The following is an 18,495-nucleotide window of genomic DNA, read 5'->3' as shown; positions in this document are numbered from 1 at the left end:
AGATTAGTCATAGTGCATATTTGTATTTTACTGTGAGGTAAATTAACATCCTGCTAATATATCCATTGTAGTGCAATGCTGACAGATTTTTCTGTCTGTTGTAGTGCAGGACAGCTTTGATGGTGTTCTGGTTTATGATTGTTGATTTGTATGAATTTCTGTTTCAGGAGTGCAAAAATGTCTTCTTTGATACTGATACAGAACAGTTTTTGAGCTTTGTGACGTTTGCTGGAGTTCAGCAGACTTCAGCTATTTTTTTTACTCTATCCCTGCAGTGTACTCTGAGCCTGGAGAGCTGAAAAGAGGCAGGTTAGAGTAGTTCATGCAGCCTTTTAATCAGCTGAAGTCTTCCTTGCATTAGGTAAGTCCCTGACTGATGATTTAAATCAATTTTATAGTGTAGTTTTATCTCAGTAAAAGTTACCAGAATTTTATTATAAACAGAGATTACGTTCAGATTTTGCATAAATAAGTCCGTACATTTAACATAAAAAGGCAATCTATAAGATAAGTACTCCCATGAGGTGCACTGTTTAATTATGTTCACCCTGCTACCTGGCTTTTTTTTTTTTTTTGTGGATCTTCAAAGCAACCACAGAGTATAAGTTTCCCCTCTTTTCCAGGATGTGATTCAACAGTTACTATGCAGATTTTACAAGGGCGTGACTGAGGCTTTAGTCTCCCACTGCTGTGGAAGACCTTCCTGGTCACTTCTTCCACGTGTGGAAAGGCACATGTGAACCTATGCTGTCTGATGGCTGACTGAAAAGCTTATACTTTTTAGTGGCACTCCTCCTTTTCCCTTTAGCCCACTGTGCCTTTCACAAAGATGGAGGCATAGATGCATTCTTTAGAAAAGAGATTAAGAACAGATCTAATAAATGAATGGTAAACTAGTATGGTAAGAGGTTATTCTTTGTTTATGTAAAAAGCCAGATTTTCTGAAGTCTCTGCTAAATGGTTGTATTCTGCTGTGAAGCTTGCTCAGAGATGCATTTTCTCCAGGACCTCTAGTTTCTTAGGTTGGAACAAAATTACGGGCTTTTCTTCTATTTCTGGTTACCAATTGCTCTGAATTAACAGACTGTGTGTACGAAGCCTCTGGTGCCTACCACACAGCTAAGCATTTCAGACTGAAGATAAAAGATAAATGGCAGGTAGGATTGTTGATTTTGTCCTCTAAATCATTTCCTGGTCTTCATATACACAAATATATAAAAAAATAAGTATAGTATCTATCATAATGTAGTATACATTTACAGTAACAAAGTTTTTTTTTTTTTTTCTTTTATAAAAGCCTAGAGTATATTAGAGAACTGAGAGTGGTTTATGTTGAAAAACTGCTTCTGATGTAATCTCAGCTGAGATTGAAAGACTGTTTGTTGAAATATTAGTCATTAAAATCCTGTCTAGGATTATTGAAGGATGGATTATATTGAGCCCAGAGCTTCACTGCTAAAGGGAAAGGTTTTTTACGTGTCTTGGTTAAATCAAGTGTAAAGTGGCAACTTCTCTATTATGAATGCTAAGTAACACAGCACCTTGCCACAAGGTATGTGGTTCAGTATTTTTTGTTATCTTCAGTCAACACAAATTCTGTGCAATTATAATGCTCATTTCCTGTAAAATAACAGATATATGAACAATGGACCTGGATTTTTGTTAGAATTAATTCATAAAGCACAAAAGCATTAATAACAGGGCAAGTGATAAAATTGCATCAGGTATAATAATTCTCCAGAACACAGAGCAATGACCAACTAATGCAAATAAGAAGGATAGTTCTGCTATGGCAAGAGATCATTCCATGATGGTGTTTATTATACCTTTTTGGCAGATTCTGTATCATCTACTGTCATATTTTGTATGCCACTTCTCGTATTATGCCTGTGCTGCAATTGGCAGGCATATGACTCAGGAATGTGACACAAATGTGACACAGAGCAATACAATAAAGCTCAGCTTTGGCCCACCCCACCCCTAAAAGTTATCTAAAGTGGAACAAGAGGTGTTAACTGGCTTATTGCTGAGGCAGGGATCTGCAGAGTCCACATCTAATGTTCTTCAGAGCTTAAGCCAGGTTCCAAATACGCTATGGAATCAGTCTCTTCTCAAATGTCTCATATGTCCTCCCCTCTAGACCTGCCACCATCTTTGTGGCCCTCCTTTGGGCACTCTAATAGTTTTATCTTCTTCTGATACTGTGGCGCCCAAACCTGCACACAGTGCTCGAGGTGAGGCCGCCAATCCCTTCCCTCGATCGGCAAGCAGTACTGTGCCTGATGCTCCCTGCTCAGGGTTAGGTTTTGCTATTATCAAGTGTGGTTGCCATTCTCAAGTTTGTTTTTTTTTTTTGTATCAACCCTGCTCTTGGATTGTGCAATAAACAATCCTAACTCTTTAGGACTAAGCTGTTTCCAGAATGTAATATGTCTTAAAAGCTGGCTGTCATGTTCTTTTACAGTCAAATAAATTACTTGAAATGGGACTCCCAGGTGGTAAATATGAGTAGACTCAGAGTTTCATATATAACTCATTGTTACAAAGTGCAGTTGAAAAGTGACTCAGCGATTAGTTATTTATACTACTGAGTTTTAAAATGGTGTGTAGAAAAGGGGGGAAAAAAGCTGGTCATGCAATAGTTAGGCCATGTAAGAAAAGTCCTGAGTAGGAGGAAATTATGAATCCCCAGGGAAGGACCTCTGATGGCCAGTATTGAACTTAGACCCAAAGCCTTTGAATGTTTATTATACAGATAGAACAAATTCTGTCCAAAGTGAATGGTTTCTCTGCTGTGATTTGTGTTTCAAAGATGACCAGATAAGGGGAAAAAAAAGAAAATAAGTGACATAAGTCTTGGGACATTGTTTAGAATAGATGCCTGTAGATTCAAGAGATAATTACGACCAAAATTTATCTTGATGACTGGAAACCAAAGCAATATGTGGCACACTTCAAAGGGCTTTGAAAGAAATCCTATTGAAAGAACACCTTTTCATTTAGGCTTTGTAAACTGTGAGCCTAGAGCCACCTAGTGTTAAGGTGATACACATTAAGTATCTGCAGTAATAAAGTTCAGTGTGAACTGCACAGCATTGTGACTTGTGTCAGTAAAGGGCTACCAAGCCAACCGCTTTCTTCCACATAATTGTTTATTGACTTTAATATTTATGTATGGTTTACAAAATTAGTAATTAATTAATGAGAGTTGTAACTGATCACATCCATCCTAGTTTTTAGGAGGGATTCACTGATTTACTTTGGAGCTATTACCTCACATATCAGCAATATTTCAGAGCGAAGACAGCTTCTATGTAAAGGAAAATTTAGGAAGCCTGTAATGCTGGGAAGCAGAAAAGGCTGAAGACAGAGAGGGAAAAAAAGGTTTTGTGAAAAGCCAAAAACCAGACAGTGAAGTAACAATTTGTCAGCAGGAAACTGGGAAGAATTGGGGCAGATTGTTGCCAGGAGGAAGTAAGTTACTGGTGATCCTCACAGACAACCAAGTGCTCACCTCTGAATGGTGAACTATATGGGTAGTTCCTGTTCTGTAACGAAAAACAGGTGAGGATAGCAGCCTAAGCAGGGCATCTGCAGAAATCCTATATTGTTACCCAATTAATCCTGTGGATACAACTAAGAAAGAAATGTTACCGAGTTGTCCAAACTGTAAGTTAGGACAAAGTTCATCCCCCTTAATTTTTACTGTTCCCTCTACTGGGCCTAGAGGAGTCATTTTTAAGTTGTGTAAAACTTGTCATTATACAATGATCAGTCAGGTCTGTGGTAGCTGGTTCAAAGTATAGCTGCATGGTAACTTGCCAGAACGTGTAAGCTTGCTGCAGTGCAATTTCAGGCTTGTTTGAGATTTACGTTGGTTTCAGTGGGCACTAAAATATGAGATTGACTAGTTTAGAGGACTTTAGGTAGTTTCAGTCAGTAAGATAAAGAACTTACAGAGTTATAAAATATGTGCAGACCCAAAACATGGTTGCTTACTGAAAGCTCAATAGTTCAAGTTCAGCCAGAAGAATTGTATGGTCCTGTACATGGGGAGGAATAACTCCAGGCACCAGCACATGCTGGGGGCCACCCAGCTGGAAAGCAGCTCAGCCAAAAAGGACCTGAGGGTCCTGGTAGACACCAAGTTGAACATGAGCCAGCGGTATGTCCTTGCCGCTAAGAAGGCTGATGGTATTCTTGGCTTGGTTAGGAAGAAAATAACTAGCAGGTTGAGGGAGGTGATCCTTCCCCTCTGCCTAGCACTGGTGAGGCTACACCTGGAATACTGAGTCCAGTTCTGGGTCCCCCAGTACAACACAGACATCAACATACTGAAAAGAATCCAGTACAAGGCCACTAAGATGGCAAAGGGCCTGGAACTCCTCTCCCATGAGGAGAGGCTGAGAGAGCCAGGCCTGCTCAGCCTGGGGAAGAGGTGGCTCAGGGGGATCTCATCGTTGTCTATCAGTACCTGAGGAAATGGAGCCAGGCTCCTGTCAGTGGTGCCCAATGCTGGGACCAGAGGCAATCGGCAAAAACTGGAAGACAAGGGTTTTCATCTGAGCATAGGAAGCACTTCTGTGCTCTGCTGGTTCCTGAGCACTGGTAAAGGTTGCCCAAAGAGGTTGTAGGTCTTAAGCTGCTTGGACATGGTCATGGGCAATCTTCTCTAGGTGTTCCTACTAGAGTAGGGAGGTTGGACCAGATGACCTCCAGAGGTCCCTTCCTACCTCAACTACTCTGTGATTCTGTGGACCTATTGAAGTATAGATGTAGTAGGGTGGGAAGCAAATATCTTTTAGGGCCAGCAACACTCATGTCAGTGATTCAGAGAAAAGACGGAGGACACATGCTTTAAAATGCTTAAAATTTATTAATCATCATTCCTTTTTTCATGAAGAACAAAAATAAAACAATATTCCAAAAACAAAATGGAAGAAGAAAATACACCACACCCAGATAACATGACTAATACTAAGAAATGGGGTAACATTAATTCTGAAATAAATGGCCCAATAAATCAATTTTCCAAAAACAAAATAAATAGCAATGGTACAACTTTTTAAAAGCTTCCTAGGAAAGAATTTACATATATTATTATTATTATTATTATTATTATCGTTTACAAAAATCCTTCATATGCCCCTGTTGGCAATATATATATATATATATATATATACTTCTTCTGTAAACAGTTAACCACAAACAAAAAAAAATTCCAAATTTTCATACAGTTAATATGCTGATGGTGTTATGTAAACAAAGAGTAGAATGCAGCAGCTTCTCATGACAGCCTTTCTGTCTTTCAGTCTTTCTTCCTTTCTTTCTGTCTGTCTTTCTTTCTTTCTCACAAACATAGATAGGGAAAATGCCCTATAAGTTGTTTATAATATTGAATTTTACAGTTTTGAGAAGGTATGGCTTTTTGCAAACTAAATTTTCTGTAATGCAAAAAAAGAAAAAGAAAGAAAAAGAGAGGTACAGTTTTCTTCCTTTTTTTTTTTTTTTTTTTTATCTGTCTCAGTAAACTGGAATGAAGATGTTACAAAATAAGTCAGTCTACATCAATGGAAATCTTAGATATTGTCAAGCGGTTGCAGAATGCAATGACCAGCAAAACTTTTTTCCTATGCAGTAAAGTTTATTTTATGCCTACAAAGTTTATGTTAATTATGTCACCATAGGAAAGCATCAAGCCAGAAGAGAGTGTTGACTTTGTGTAAATGTAAGCTCTCAGTTTTACGGTGTAGTGCTTTCCAGAAGACATACACTTTAGCAACAAATGTCAAAATTATCTTATACTGTACCTCTCAAGATGTAAAAGAAAAGAAATGAAAACCAGTATGAGATACAATGGTGATGAAAACTGAAATAATTTAGACAGATATATTGAGCTTTTATGCAGAAAATATTACCTGTTTGTCCAAAATTTTAGCTGCTTTTGTTACTTCTTTTTTTTTTCCCCAAAGGTTTGTTTTAGTCTATGTTCAACTCTTGTTTGGCTTCTCTTTAGTTCTAATTTTAGACATTCCCTTTTTCTTGAGAGGTCTTTGCCTCATATATTGCCTGTTTGCTGTTGTTGGTTGACAGTGTCTTGGGGAATGCACTCAGCACCCACGCAGCTGCATTGGTCCACGTAGGTGTATGAGTGATCAAGGTGGGTTCCATCACTGCATCTCAGAGTCACCTTTCTTATGCTAGTCTGGACTTCCTGACAACATGAGCATTTATGTTCCATCATGTTTGCCTCTTGAGAATATCTGATTTGAAAACCAACAGAAGAGAAAGATTCAGAAATTATGTGAGACATATCGATGCCCCTCTCACCCATTACTAAGTATAACCAATTGTTGTGTGTTTGCATGTGAGGATATGGCTTGGTATTACTATTCTTAGAGGATTTTGGTGACATAGAAGTTGTTCCTCATTGTAAAAATGGATGAATCTAGCTCTTTATCCTAATCTAATGGAAAGTGTGTCAGAGGGTTGGAACTAGATGATCTTTAAATGTGCCTTCCAACCCAAACAGTTCTATGATTCTATGATTCATTAAGACACAGAAAAAGTGAATGAAATAATCCAGATCATATATCAAGCCAGTCTAAAATGACAGACTAGTATGAAACAAATAACCTTACTTTTACATGGGCAAGATCAAAATCCAGGTCTGTTCACTATCACATTGAACAGACTGTTAAGACCTGGTGAGTCTTGAGGTAATAAAGCTAATATAGCATCGTGTCTGTTAAAAATGCTAGTTAGCACAATGGGATGGCTGGGTGGGTTTTGGACATACTAGAAAATAACTAGAAGTTTGCTTTATGTCACTATTGTAGCAAATAGAAGACAGGAGACTACAGTTGTCTGTTACACCACTTACCTTGAGTAAGCATCACAGCTGCCTTCACAGTATGTCATCTCAACAGGTGCAGGAGATACACATCCACGGTGCTTGATGACAGTAGTGGTGTTGTGCTTCTTACAACCTGTTTTCGCTACAAACCAAGAGAAAATATTTAAAAATATATGTCCATGTAGATAGATATCTGTATATGATAGGCAATTCTTAGTACAAAACTGAGATGGATGGAGCTGAAATAGAAAACTAGGTCACAATGCATTTCTCTTTTAATTGCTTATATCTAAATGATGGCTTTTTTTTTGCCTTTTTTTTTTTCCCTTCCTTGTTTTAGGAACAAATAGAAAACTACTTTTCCCTTATGCAGCATTGGTACAGAATGTAGAAATCAAGAACAGTGCCGTGGCAACTGCTCAATGCACACCCACCTCCTGGGACCATCTTCACTTTCTTCCTTAAAGAGAATATATCTGTGGAAATTGGAGAATAGACAGAGTCCTCGCCATCTCATTAAGAGGCTCATATTTAACAGTAAGGGATGGGAAAGTTCTCCATATCCATGTTTTCAAATGCCCTAAAGTGTGTGCTGGAAACATTCTGTGCCTTACTATCTTTCTCACCCCAGTGCAAGACAGTTGTCCCACACCTGGTCTGTTCACCTCTTCTGTCTTTGTATATACTGTCTAAGTCGGACTAATACACCTAATAAGGCACATATGATGCTTTTACTCAAAATTATCATTACTTACCTGTTGAGCACTCTCTACAGCATCCATCATCCGATAGCTTGATGGTATTCTTGAGTGAGAAAACAGAGAAAGGTAACTTACATTTCATATCTGCATACTAATGCAGAGACTTCCCCTGCTTCTTAGGTTTCTCTAGTGCCAGAAAGTTCTTTGTATTGACATGAAATCTAATTTCAAGCAGGGCTCAATATTAAAGGCACATAACTACTACTACAACTGAATATTGAGTTGTTTGCAAGCAGACATTGGGGAGACTGTAATTACTTTGCTATCACCTGAATTCAGTAGTAAAATTTCAAAATAAAGCTTGTAGCACATGTAGGATATTTTGAAGGACCGAAGTCTGTGCAGATGAAGGATTATGTCAGACAGAGTAACACAGTTAATGAAATACTGAATCCCCAGATGTCTGGGGTTGGTTCTGATCTACCCTGACCTGTATTAAATTGACTAATGTGAACTGAAATAGCTTGTTTTCTTTTGCCTTTGCTATCAATGGCTGAATTAAAAAAATTTAGGAAAAAAAATCCCATTATTTTCTGTTAAGATTCTTGCTCCTAGTCACCTGGCACTTTTAGGAATCCAAAGCATTACACTGTGATCCTTTTGCTTCAGTGAGGATATATGGACCTTTTGAATATCAATTTGCTCTTTGGAAGTGAAATTTGATGGGAACAAGATTCACAGAGGATAAAATTGTGATGCTTCTTCTAGGTATTTTCATTGGACATCATGATCCTGCTATCACTGGTGTTAACCACTGCAATCTTTTCAAACAAACATGAGAATAGGTAGAAGAGTGCTTACTGGCTCACAGTCATCAGGGTTAAAGTAGGGACAGGTTTTCTTTACGACGACTGTAATGAACTGTCCGTTGTGTTTTTCACATGTGTAGGCTGTACAGTTATTACCAGGCTGATGCCAGTATTCTCCAATCTGAAAGTAATTAAATTAGATATAGGTGAATAAAGCTCTTCTTGCATAAAAATGAAACGACCCGCCCCTCCCAAACAACCAGTGTTCTGTCATTGCAGTGTATTGCAATGTGATTATTCTGAATAATGTCCTTGAATTGCAGCTGATGGTTACTTGTTATATTATCATACTGCCGTAAGTCTTCTTCATTAACCAAGTAAAAATCCATATTTTTATCTGGATATGGTAATGTTTTTTTTGTATACATGGGAAAAGTATGTGGACTCATCTGGAAAGACTAATTTGTATTGTGAGAATTTATGGCATGACATGCAGATACATGGCAGAATTTCTGCTGTTTTCATTGACTTACTGTGTCCCAAAGCTCTTAGCTACCTCGAGACTTGCTGTTTGGAGCAGAAACTTCCTCCACAGACAGAAAAACAAAATTATGCTTTGAGCAAAATCTGTGTTGCCTTTTCAGAGCTGAAGGCAAATAAGGTAACACATTGCTTTCACATATATATATTTGTAATATATTTTTTTTGATTTTGAGTTCTGAAAGCCGGTGTTCAGTGTCACAGTTGCTTCCAGAAGCCTCAGCCTCATGGCTCAAGACACTGTTCAAGCCACGTGAGACAGTTCATCCCATTTGAATAAGCATTAGTCTAACATGAGAAAAGACATGGGAAGTGAATGTAATAGAGACAAGAATGAAAAGGCTAATAGTTCACCAAAAGTGAACTGAAACAGGGTTAGTTACCTTAAGCACGTGTGTAGTGTTGTCTTCTGTGATCACGATACAGGCCACTGCCTTGCATGTGCCACAGCACTTTCCAGGTTCCACTGCATACTTATATCCCTGGTTTAAAAGAAAGAGAGAGGAAATGCCATTGAGCCAGGACACTGACTGTGTTTGCAGCTACTTGAACTGAGGGAGGTAGGAATTACTGACTGCAAAATAGTACTCACCATTGGGCAGTAGGTGTCACAGATAACAGGCTGGCACTTGACAGCAACTTGCTGAAGGCTTGAGTAAGAGGATTCAGAGCAGGTGCAGGTTTCACAGGGGCCTGATGGTATCACAGCTCCAGGCTGGGGAAAAGTCAGAAGAGAAATCATTATTAATGAAAGAAAGCTGCTGTATGTACATCACAGACCAAAGCTGATCTGTGCATGTGGGCTAAACTATCCTTAAATATATTTGTTTTAATTTACAATTTCGTTTGTTTAATTTAAGCAGAGTTTCTGTTGTAATATCTATGCTTCTCATTTTCAAAGTAAATTCTACTAATATATAAAGTAGAGCAGAAAATGTTCTTGCTTGTAGGAAGGGTGTTGATATGCTGGCCTCAATTAATAATGTTTTATCTCAGGCCTTTCTGCCAAATGTGGTCTATGATAGTGATCTCAGAAATGTTGCATTGTGAACCTATGTAAAGTTGTATTTTATTGAGTTACTCTTTGTACTTACTGCATAGTAGGTTTCATTGACTACACAGCCATGTCCTGGAAAGAAGGAAGAAAGAGCGTCATAGAGGTACAAAATTTAAGAAGCAGAAGTATATGAAGAAACTCCTGCTTTGTTGGCCCAATATAATAACGCTGATAACTTGCATCTTTCTCTTTTAAGTTTTTTGTATTCATAGCTCTTAGTAACACATTGAAAAAAGTGCATGGTACTTACTGCATTCAAAGGTAGGACAGCATTTTCCAGGCTGTGTTACTGTGATTATTTCCTGTCCCTCTAAGCACTGGTGTGTGGCCTCAGGGCAGAGGCTGGTATTACAGTCTGTATAATGTAAAAAAGATAGAAAGTAGTGAACTCACAATTTTCATACAAAAGCAAGTTTAGCAAATTTGTTTTTTATGAACTTCAGAAGTTTTTCAGTGAGGCAGATATAATGTTGTAGATAAAAAAAAATTACACAAACTAGTTTAATGCCTATTTCAGTATATTTGCCCAGCTATTTTTAAAGTGAACGGGCTTTTCTATAACCTTTACAAAACAAAGCATTCACTGAGGAGAATAGAGCGGTGATTGCTGGAAAGACATTTCTAAAGAGAAATCTGTACTGACTGGAAAATCTGATGGCTCTCCAGAGGCTCTTGAACAATTTTTAAAAATTCAAGAGATCTTTTAAGGTAAGATAAACAGTTTATGCTGGTCTTTGAAAAAGAAGAGGTTTTGAATAGCTTTTGGATATTGTTTCAGGTGGTAGAAGCATTAAAGGTTTTCTTTTTTCCTTCCAAAAGTCAAATTGCAGATTTACAGTTACTTTCCTGTGTCTGTCTAGGTAAAATCTATTCATCTTTATTTTTGTTCTCTTCCAGTTTCTAGTAAACACATTGCAAGAAAACCTTAAGAAAGCATAATGAGATTAATGCAAAGTATATGAAAAAGAAAAATTACTGCTGTAGTTCCCTGAAATGAATATAGTATATTTCCCATTATAAAGAACTGAAACAGTACTTACAGCACTCAGTCCTGGTACAGCATGGATCTTCTGGTATCTGTACCTGAACAGGAACGTATCCTGGTTCATAACAAGTTTTTTGCTGAGGCATAGAGCATACATGTTTTGTACACTGCACTCTGAGAGTGTGTCTGTCACAGACACATTCCTGGCAATTTGTTGTCCATTTTTCTCCTGGCTGTATGAAAAAAAATACATATGTAAGTTCAAAACAAAATCAACTTATTTGTTTCTAGTTGTCTTAGTCATGGATATAATGATACCTAATAACATCATCTTTTTCATGGTTCTAGTATTTTGATAAGAAACCCTCAAACTGAATCTAATTAAGAGAAGATTCTGGAGGCCACTAGGGTTCTCAGCATGTTCTCATGTTCATACAGCTTACAATTTCTATTTACTAGTAGTGTTAGTCCGAGGGATACAGGGATCTAAACTAGAAGGAATTGAACTCTGCATGTGTTTTTGAATAAGAAACTATCATATGAGATACTCATTTACACATTAGATTACAGAGATAAATTTCTGTAATTTGTATGCAGTTGAGGAGCTAAGAATGCAGACTGTCAGCATTATCAGCAACAGGTAAAGTTTGTTACCCATCTGCAACTTTGTCTCTAGTTACTTTAATAGACCAAATTTGAGGAAATAAAAGAAGCAGATGGCGAAAGTTCCACTAACAACATCTGTCTGTTTTCTCTTTTTTGTGAGATGATGGTTATTGAAAGACTATTCCATTATTTGCTGTTTAATTTCTTAGGAAGTAATGTGGTTTCTGCTTTCACACTCAGAGTTGTTTTTTTTTTTTTTAAGATTGAAGGGGAACAAATGTTTGAAAAAAAAATGAAAGCCTCTCCAAACTTAAACATAACTTTGTTCCTGTGAAACCTGAAAAGTCCTCTTGCTTCACCTCTCTGTACTTAATAAATCAAGTTGATTGTGATACTCACCTCTCTGTATACTCCATTTGGTTCCCTACAAGCTGGAAAAAAAAATAGGAATGGAGATTTATACTACTGAAAACTGACAAAATGAATAAGTTTATGCAGTTCCAAATAGAAACATTATGAAGATAAATAAAACAAGAAAATGAATATGCAGGCTAGTTCTTATGCGATATAAAGGACAGAATTCTTCCATCTTGCCAAGTCTTGTGTAAGTAAAGAAGATGGAGAAAAGGTGGTATTGTTTATTATTCTGTTTTTAGATGGGAGTTTAGAGGAGCTTATATAAATGGAATTGCCCATGGACTGACCATGTAAAAGATGGCAGTAGAACTCAGGCCTCATAACCACTAATACAGACCTCTATTTATTCCCCAAACTAGTTACAGAGTACTTACAACATTCAGAAACACAGATGCTGCTGTGTTCACTCAGGAGTGTTGTTCCTTCAGGACAGAAGCATCCTTCAGTTACTCCATAGCCAGGATGGTCCACAGAGCTAGGGTGGGAGGAATGTATACATTTGAATACCATGTTTTTTTTTTTACTAAAGCTGGAGAGAGAAAGAGGCATGTACAGAAGGTTGCCATGCCAGATAAAAAGGAGACAAAAGGATTTATGTTTTCAAAAGTGTAACAGCAAGTGCATTTTCATAGAGCTGACTGATACATATAAATCTCGAATGAAGTATGCAAATTCATGAGATGTAATTATGAAATAGTTCAACTTAGTAAGGGAAATAGGTAGGTAACAATAGAAAAAAGACAAAGAGAAGCAGTTGGTTTTTTTGATATTTCCATACCTTTGCTCACAGGTAGCAGGATTAATGGACCCACATGGCTTGTATTCCATGTTTGCTGGACAATTGTATGCTATATGGGAAAAAAGGACAAAAGATTAAAAATTGAAAGGGGATCTAATGGTAGATAGTAGGTAAAAAATTGATAGTAGATCATCTTGCAGCCAAAGTGATTCTGGCATTGCTGCCTTTTGTCAATTATGAATTTTTGTAGGTAAAATATGATAGTCAATTGTAAGATGCACGATGTGCTTACTGAATAAAACACTTTTTATTCAGTAAGCCACAGTAACCACATATTACTGGTTTACACACAGATTTTTGAGTTCTGCAATACTTACGGCAGGTGTAGTTTGTCTTTCCTCTCCAGTCAATGCAGACACCTCTAGAAGCACACTCCGTAGCATACATCTCCAGACTGGAACACTGCATGGATTCTATAGTTATGCGACACCCATCAAAAACGCATCCTTTGAAAAATGGTTCTGGGGGTATCACATCATGGCATTCTGCAAAAACTCTGCAGAGAGAAAAGAAAGCAAAAGCCTTTAATGCTAACAAGTCATTATATACAAACAGTTAAGTGTAAAAATGGCCTCTAATTTGGGAGATAGACTCAGGAAGGGAAAGTCTAGGAAGCTGGAATCTCTACTTTTTTGTAAAGAGGCTAATAGTTATTGTGTGTATGTAAGTGTACATAACTTCATCAGCCTGACATCAGAAATTTCATGAAGAAGGCAAATGCATCAGATAGGTGATAAAAGGATGCTAAAAGTATCCAAGAGATAGAAAAATTGCACATAGAATAGCTTATAACTTATTAGACACTACAGTGAGTGTGCAGACAATGGCCTTTATAAATGACACCGTTGAAAAAACACTTTTGCCAGAGCTCACAGAAGCATAGGAAATACTGCAGGAAACAGACCTTTGTTCATGTTGGATCTCTATATTGCACCTAGCATATACAAAGAATGAAAGACACTTTGGCTGAGATGTTTCTACCTGCTTTGTTACCCTTGTTGGTATCCAAGTTCTTTACCTTTTCAACTAATGGCTCACTTCAATTTTAAAGTTCAGTGCTTACTTTAATAGTGAGACTAAGAGTGAGTAAACATACTCTGGAAAGCAGAGGGAGAAATGCTTATGATAGCAACCAAGGAATTAAGAACTTCAGTGCTGGCTGTCTCCCTCATTTTCTGATTTTACCTCGCCTTACTCAGCTATCTTTGGGTGTATGTCCTTAAAGGAGAGGAGTTTTTTTTTCAGAGGCCCTTTACTATATATTTCCTGACATTAGGCTGAGGTTTTCAGCTATAATTACATGGTAGGGTTACATTTCTTACACATTTCATAGGATACTGAGACATTTCTGTCTGGAAAGAGCAAATTCATTCTTTTTTTTTTTTCCTTTTTTTTTTTTTTTCTTACTTGCTCAGGATAATCTTGCAGAGTTCAGGAACTTTACACTGAGGCCTTGGTGGAGGTGTGGTTACGTGTGATGGTGGTGGTACTCCAGTGCACGATGTGTTGTTACCAACAAGCCAGTGATGAGCCATTTGGGGACAGGAAGAAATGATCTTACCACTTGGCAAGCGGCATTCATCTGCTTTGTTATTTGTACATGTTCCTGGAAGATATCAGAGACAAGCTATATAAGCCTCATTCTCCACATCTGCAATATATGGTGATGATGAACTACATTACCACACATTATTGTACTGATGTCAAGTTTAGGTGTGATGTGCTCATGAAATGTGTAAGGTGTCTTCCTTCACAAGGACTGCTTTCTTTATAGTGATATGAATTTCAATTTAGTTAACAAACCCCAAATCAAAAAACAGGTTGCTGAAATAATAAACTTTTGGTCTTACAGAAGATGAAGACCAGAAATGTTCTTGATTCTATTTTACTACTGTTCAAAATATTTCTGTCTGTCATGATCCTTCATAGCCAGAGTGGGTGAGATTAACTATGAGAAGGTGGGGAAAATACTGTTAATACATCTATCTTACCACATTGTCCTTCAGTATTGTTGCCAAATTTGCTGTATGGAAGTTTCACGGAGAAAATCAGGCCACTAAAGGTGATGGTTGCACCAATTTCTGGTATTTCAACAATCATATTGATGCCAAGTGTGGAGAAATAAATGCCATCCTTTTTAAAGCCTGGTTGGACAATCTTTTTGTTGAAATACATCTGAATGCAGAGTTAAAAAAACAAACAAACACAGTTTCAGAATAAGCACTGCTTCTGTCTGTTTTCAATAACGCATTTTGTAATCTTCATAATCATGCTTAACTCAGTATTGTTGCACATCATATCCAATCTGTTGCATTTCAGTAACAACATATAATGCATTAATTTCTCAGCTTCTATTGCTACGTTGCTATAGTGTGACAAAATAACCTAAGTGGCTTCTAAGTACCGTGTTAGTGCAGGTTGTGTGCTAATGTACAGCATTCTAAACTCAAGTATTTTGTTTGTATCCCTCACAATTTTGTTTAATGTAAATATTCTTCATTTAAAAAATGGTAGTTTTCTTTAGCTACAGAAATATTCCTGCCATTATTGTGTAATAACTTTGCTGCAAAATCACACCATCCTTAAACTAAATGTTGTGTGACTTTATAAGAGTTGTATGAACTCAAAATGAAGTCAAATGTCCCTATTGCCAATTTTACTTAGTGATCATGTTTATTCTTTAATCTAAGCATTTGTAGTCTGTGTTTTATAAGAGGTGGACATGCTCATTTAATAACTTTTTGTCAGGAGTTATTCTGCAACTTTTTTATAATTGAATTGAAATAAAGTCAGGGTTAGAACAGTCAGTTACTGTTCTCTTTCACAGGGAACGACTGGACCGATTATTTCAGCATGACTTTCTGGTTGTAAGTAAGGAGAAGTTTGCCTGGCTCAGAAGATGGAGAGTGCATATTAAGACAAACTAATCATCTCACCTCTTTCTGTTCTCCAACCACCTAATAAAGTCCCAGTGTAACACTGGGACTGACTTCTGTTTTTTATTGGCTGCCAACACTGAGTTAGGATCCTAAAATGAAGTGACACCCCTGGTCACCCCTCTTCTTCAGCTATACCACTCTTCCCAGCAAGGGATCAGAGAAGGATTCATGTTATAGCTTTGTTTAGTGCCTGAAGTTCCCCATGCAAAGGAGGCAATTCCTAGTCAGCCAGCCACTATGGGATACACACCAGTCTGACCATGAGAGAAAAATGATGCTTTCAATTTCCATTTGTGTTTCTTCATAATGTGTTTGCTTACAGAAGTGAATGGCACAGTGCATTAGTTTTTATGAAACATGGATCAAGTAGCAGTGTAAGCATTATTTTTGTCTTCAGCTGTATTAATCTGTTTCCTAGTGTCATTTATATACATGCAAATACACATATAATGTATTTACCTGCGTAGTGCTAAGCTGCTTGTGACACTAAGTTTGAAGAAATTACTATAATCATTTTTTTAACTAATGATTTCCTCTGCCCTTGTCACCTCTGTGATTTGATACTCTTAACAGGCTATATTTCAAATGAAAATCAGTAAGGCCTATGGACCTTATTTCTCTTTTTTCAATAATATAGTAATAATTAAAAAAATATTTTACCACATTCGTCATCACACCATTCATGAGTTCACGGGTCAGCACCACTTTTGCAGATTTGTAGTAAATAATAATCGATTTAGGACAGGAAAGTCCATCTTTTGAATCGCAGTAATAATTGTCAATGTAAACACGGAAGTTGTCGTATTTAGGTACAATCTGTTTCACCAGGACATAAGTGCAGTTTTCAAGGAAAGTGTAATAGGTTCCATCAAAAGTAATGTAATGAGGATCACCCCATCCACTGCACACACCTGGTAGAGAGAAAATATTTAGAGGATTAACATGAAAGTTAATGTAGAAGAAAGAATTTAGGGAATGAAGTGAATATACTACAATTTCAAGAGCAAACTTAGGAAAACAAACTCCCTATATATTCTGTGCAAAGTTTTGCTTATTTCCAAAAATGTAATTCCTTAATCTACTGGTACTTACATTGACACTCATAGTGGTAACAGCAGTAATTTTCATCAGGTACCAGTATTGGTGGATATTTGTTTGCACAGGTAATTTCCTTTACTGGTGGGCAGGTTTGTTGAAGTACTTTTATTTTGTTGTCTCCCTCACAGATGATTTCTGTACAGTTGGATAATTTGTGTCTCTGGCCAGGCTGCAAAATAAACAAGAATTGCTATCACAGGAATTTGCAAACAGGTATGAATTTTATTCATATTTTTAGTTCAATTGTGTAATGTTTCAAGTGACAGTGTTGTTGGAAAGCAAATGAATATATAAGTTCCTTCTTTTGAATTTGTGGTACTAATGATTTAAGATGTTGACCAGAGGTATTCACTCTTCTGACCATGGTATGGAGAATCGGAAATTGTTTTGCTTTCCAAATCTGGAACAAGAACTAAAATGAAAATCTTCGCTGGCAGCAGAAGGTTCACAGCGTTCTACGCAATTCAATTTTTTTATACTAGAAGGATGTAAACCCTTAATTCCATCTATTCATTCTGCGTTAGGAGCTCTTCTGAGAGTTTGTGAGATGGGTTTTGAGTTAAGGGAACTGATATCCTTTGTACTGGATAAGTATACATGTATATGCATACTGTACTTCACTATCAGCACAGACAATCACCATTAAAAAAAAAAAAAAAAGTACTGGGAAGAGGATAGGAGAACAGAAACAGTTACAAGTTTCCATGGTAGCTTAGATTTTTCCATTTAATCAAGAGGGAAAATACATAAGAAAATTTGCTCTTTTATTTCACTAGGAAGGTTTGTTACTTATGCAATGCAGTGCATCAAAAAGCACATTTTGCTATCACTGAAATTATAAGAAAAAAAGTGCATTTTCCTTAGTTTGCAAAATATATATATATATATATAAAGTACACACATTAAAATGTTATGTTGTACGTTGTCCATCACTAGCAATGTTTATTCTGACAATCTGGATTTGTAAATTTTAAAGACTGCTGACATTTTTTTTCTGGTATCAAACTACCACCAATGTTATTTCAGCCATCATAATAAAATAGGAACTACATACCTGTAGTGGAGGGTAAGTACTAGAAACACAACCTGAAGGAGGAGATGGAGTTGATGTTGTTACAGTAGGTGTCTGAGGGGAAGTAGTGGTTACAGGAGTAGTAACATTACAAGGTCCGGTGTATCGTTCAACTGAACATGCTTGACTGCAAATGGCATAAAACCTACATCCATCACTGTCCATTCTGTTGTAAATCACATCACCTGAAGAAAGAAAGAAAATGCAGTCAGGAAGAGACAGCAAATAATAATAATAAAAAAAAATTAACCAGACATTAGATATCCAGGTGTCCTGGTTTCATCTGGGACAGAGTTAATATTTTTCATAGCAGCTGGTATGGTGCAGTATTTTGTATTTAGGATGAAAATAATGGTGATAAAACACTGATGTTTTAGTTGTGGCTGAGCAGTGCTGACACCAACTATAGGACTTTGCAGCTTCTCAGGCTGCCCTGCCGACGAAGAGGCTAGGAGTGTAAAAGAAGATGAGAGTGGACACCACATGGCATCATGGTGTACAATAAAACGGGAAGAGTAGGACAGGGGGTGTATATTAATGGGGAATGGGATGAGAATTGTCCTAATGGTGCCGAGCAGTTCAACTGTGCAAATGTTTTTCTGTTTAATCTTTCCCT

The 18,495-nt window shown here is 37.1% G+C and overlaps 2 protein-coding genes across 2 annotated transcripts in view; both read right to left on the bottom strand.

The window, feature by feature from the left end:
* Nucleotides 1-1,859, bottom strand: part of LOC137857532 (mucin-5AC-like) — a 63,179-nt gene extending 61,320 nt beyond the window's left edge. The window contains exon 1 of the mRNA XM_068684175.1: nt 1,827-1,859. Coding sequence (XP_068540276.1) covers nt 1,827-1,859 — 33 coding nt within the window. The remainder of the gene's footprint in view (nt 1-1,826) is intronic.
* Nucleotides 1,860-4,856: 2,997 nt separating this feature from the next.
* The window catches only part of MUC5AC (mucin 5AC, oligomeric mucus/gel-forming), a 49,869-nt gene continuing 36,230 nt past the window's right edge, over nt 4,857-18,495 (bottom strand). Inside the window, exons 33-50 of the mRNA XM_068684174.1 lie at nt 17,862-18,064; nt 16,802-16,976; nt 16,370-16,620; nt 14,762-14,945; nt 14,178-14,376; nt 13,088-13,266; nt 12,750-12,819; nt 12,346-12,446; nt 11,954-11,985; nt 11,004-11,181; nt 10,214-10,318; nt 10,001-10,035; nt 9,499-9,621; nt 9,290-9,388; nt 8,419-8,547; nt 7,612-7,660; nt 6,884-6,998; nt 4,857-6,263 (exon numbers count right to left, since the gene is read on the bottom strand). Coding sequence (XP_068540275.1) covers nt 6,059-6,263; nt 6,884-6,998; nt 7,612-7,660; nt 8,419-8,547; nt 9,290-9,388; nt 9,499-9,621; nt 10,001-10,035; nt 10,214-10,318; nt 11,004-11,181; nt 11,954-11,985; nt 12,346-12,446; nt 12,750-12,819; nt 13,088-13,266; nt 14,178-14,376; nt 14,762-14,945; nt 16,370-16,620; nt 16,802-16,976; nt 17,862-18,064 — 2,432 coding nt within the window. The 3' untranslated portion in view covers nt 4,857-6,058. The remainder of the gene's footprint in view (nt 6,264-6,883; nt 6,999-7,611; nt 7,661-8,418; nt 8,548-9,289; nt 9,389-9,498; nt 9,622-10,000; nt 10,036-10,213; nt 10,319-11,003; nt 11,182-11,953; nt 11,986-12,345; nt 12,447-12,749; nt 12,820-13,087; nt 13,267-14,177; nt 14,377-14,761; nt 14,946-16,369; nt 16,621-16,801; nt 16,977-17,861; nt 18,065-18,495) is intronic.

This window comes from Anas acuta, chromosome 5, assembly GCF_963932015.1.
Source record: "Anas acuta chromosome 5, bAnaAcu1.1, whole genome shotgun sequence".
Taxonomy (NCBI): Eukaryota; Metazoa; Chordata; class Aves; order Anseriformes; family Anatidae; genus Anas; species Anas acuta.
The sequence above is the reverse complement of the archived record's forward strand: the minus strand, read 5'-3'. Positions and strand labels throughout refer to the sequence as shown.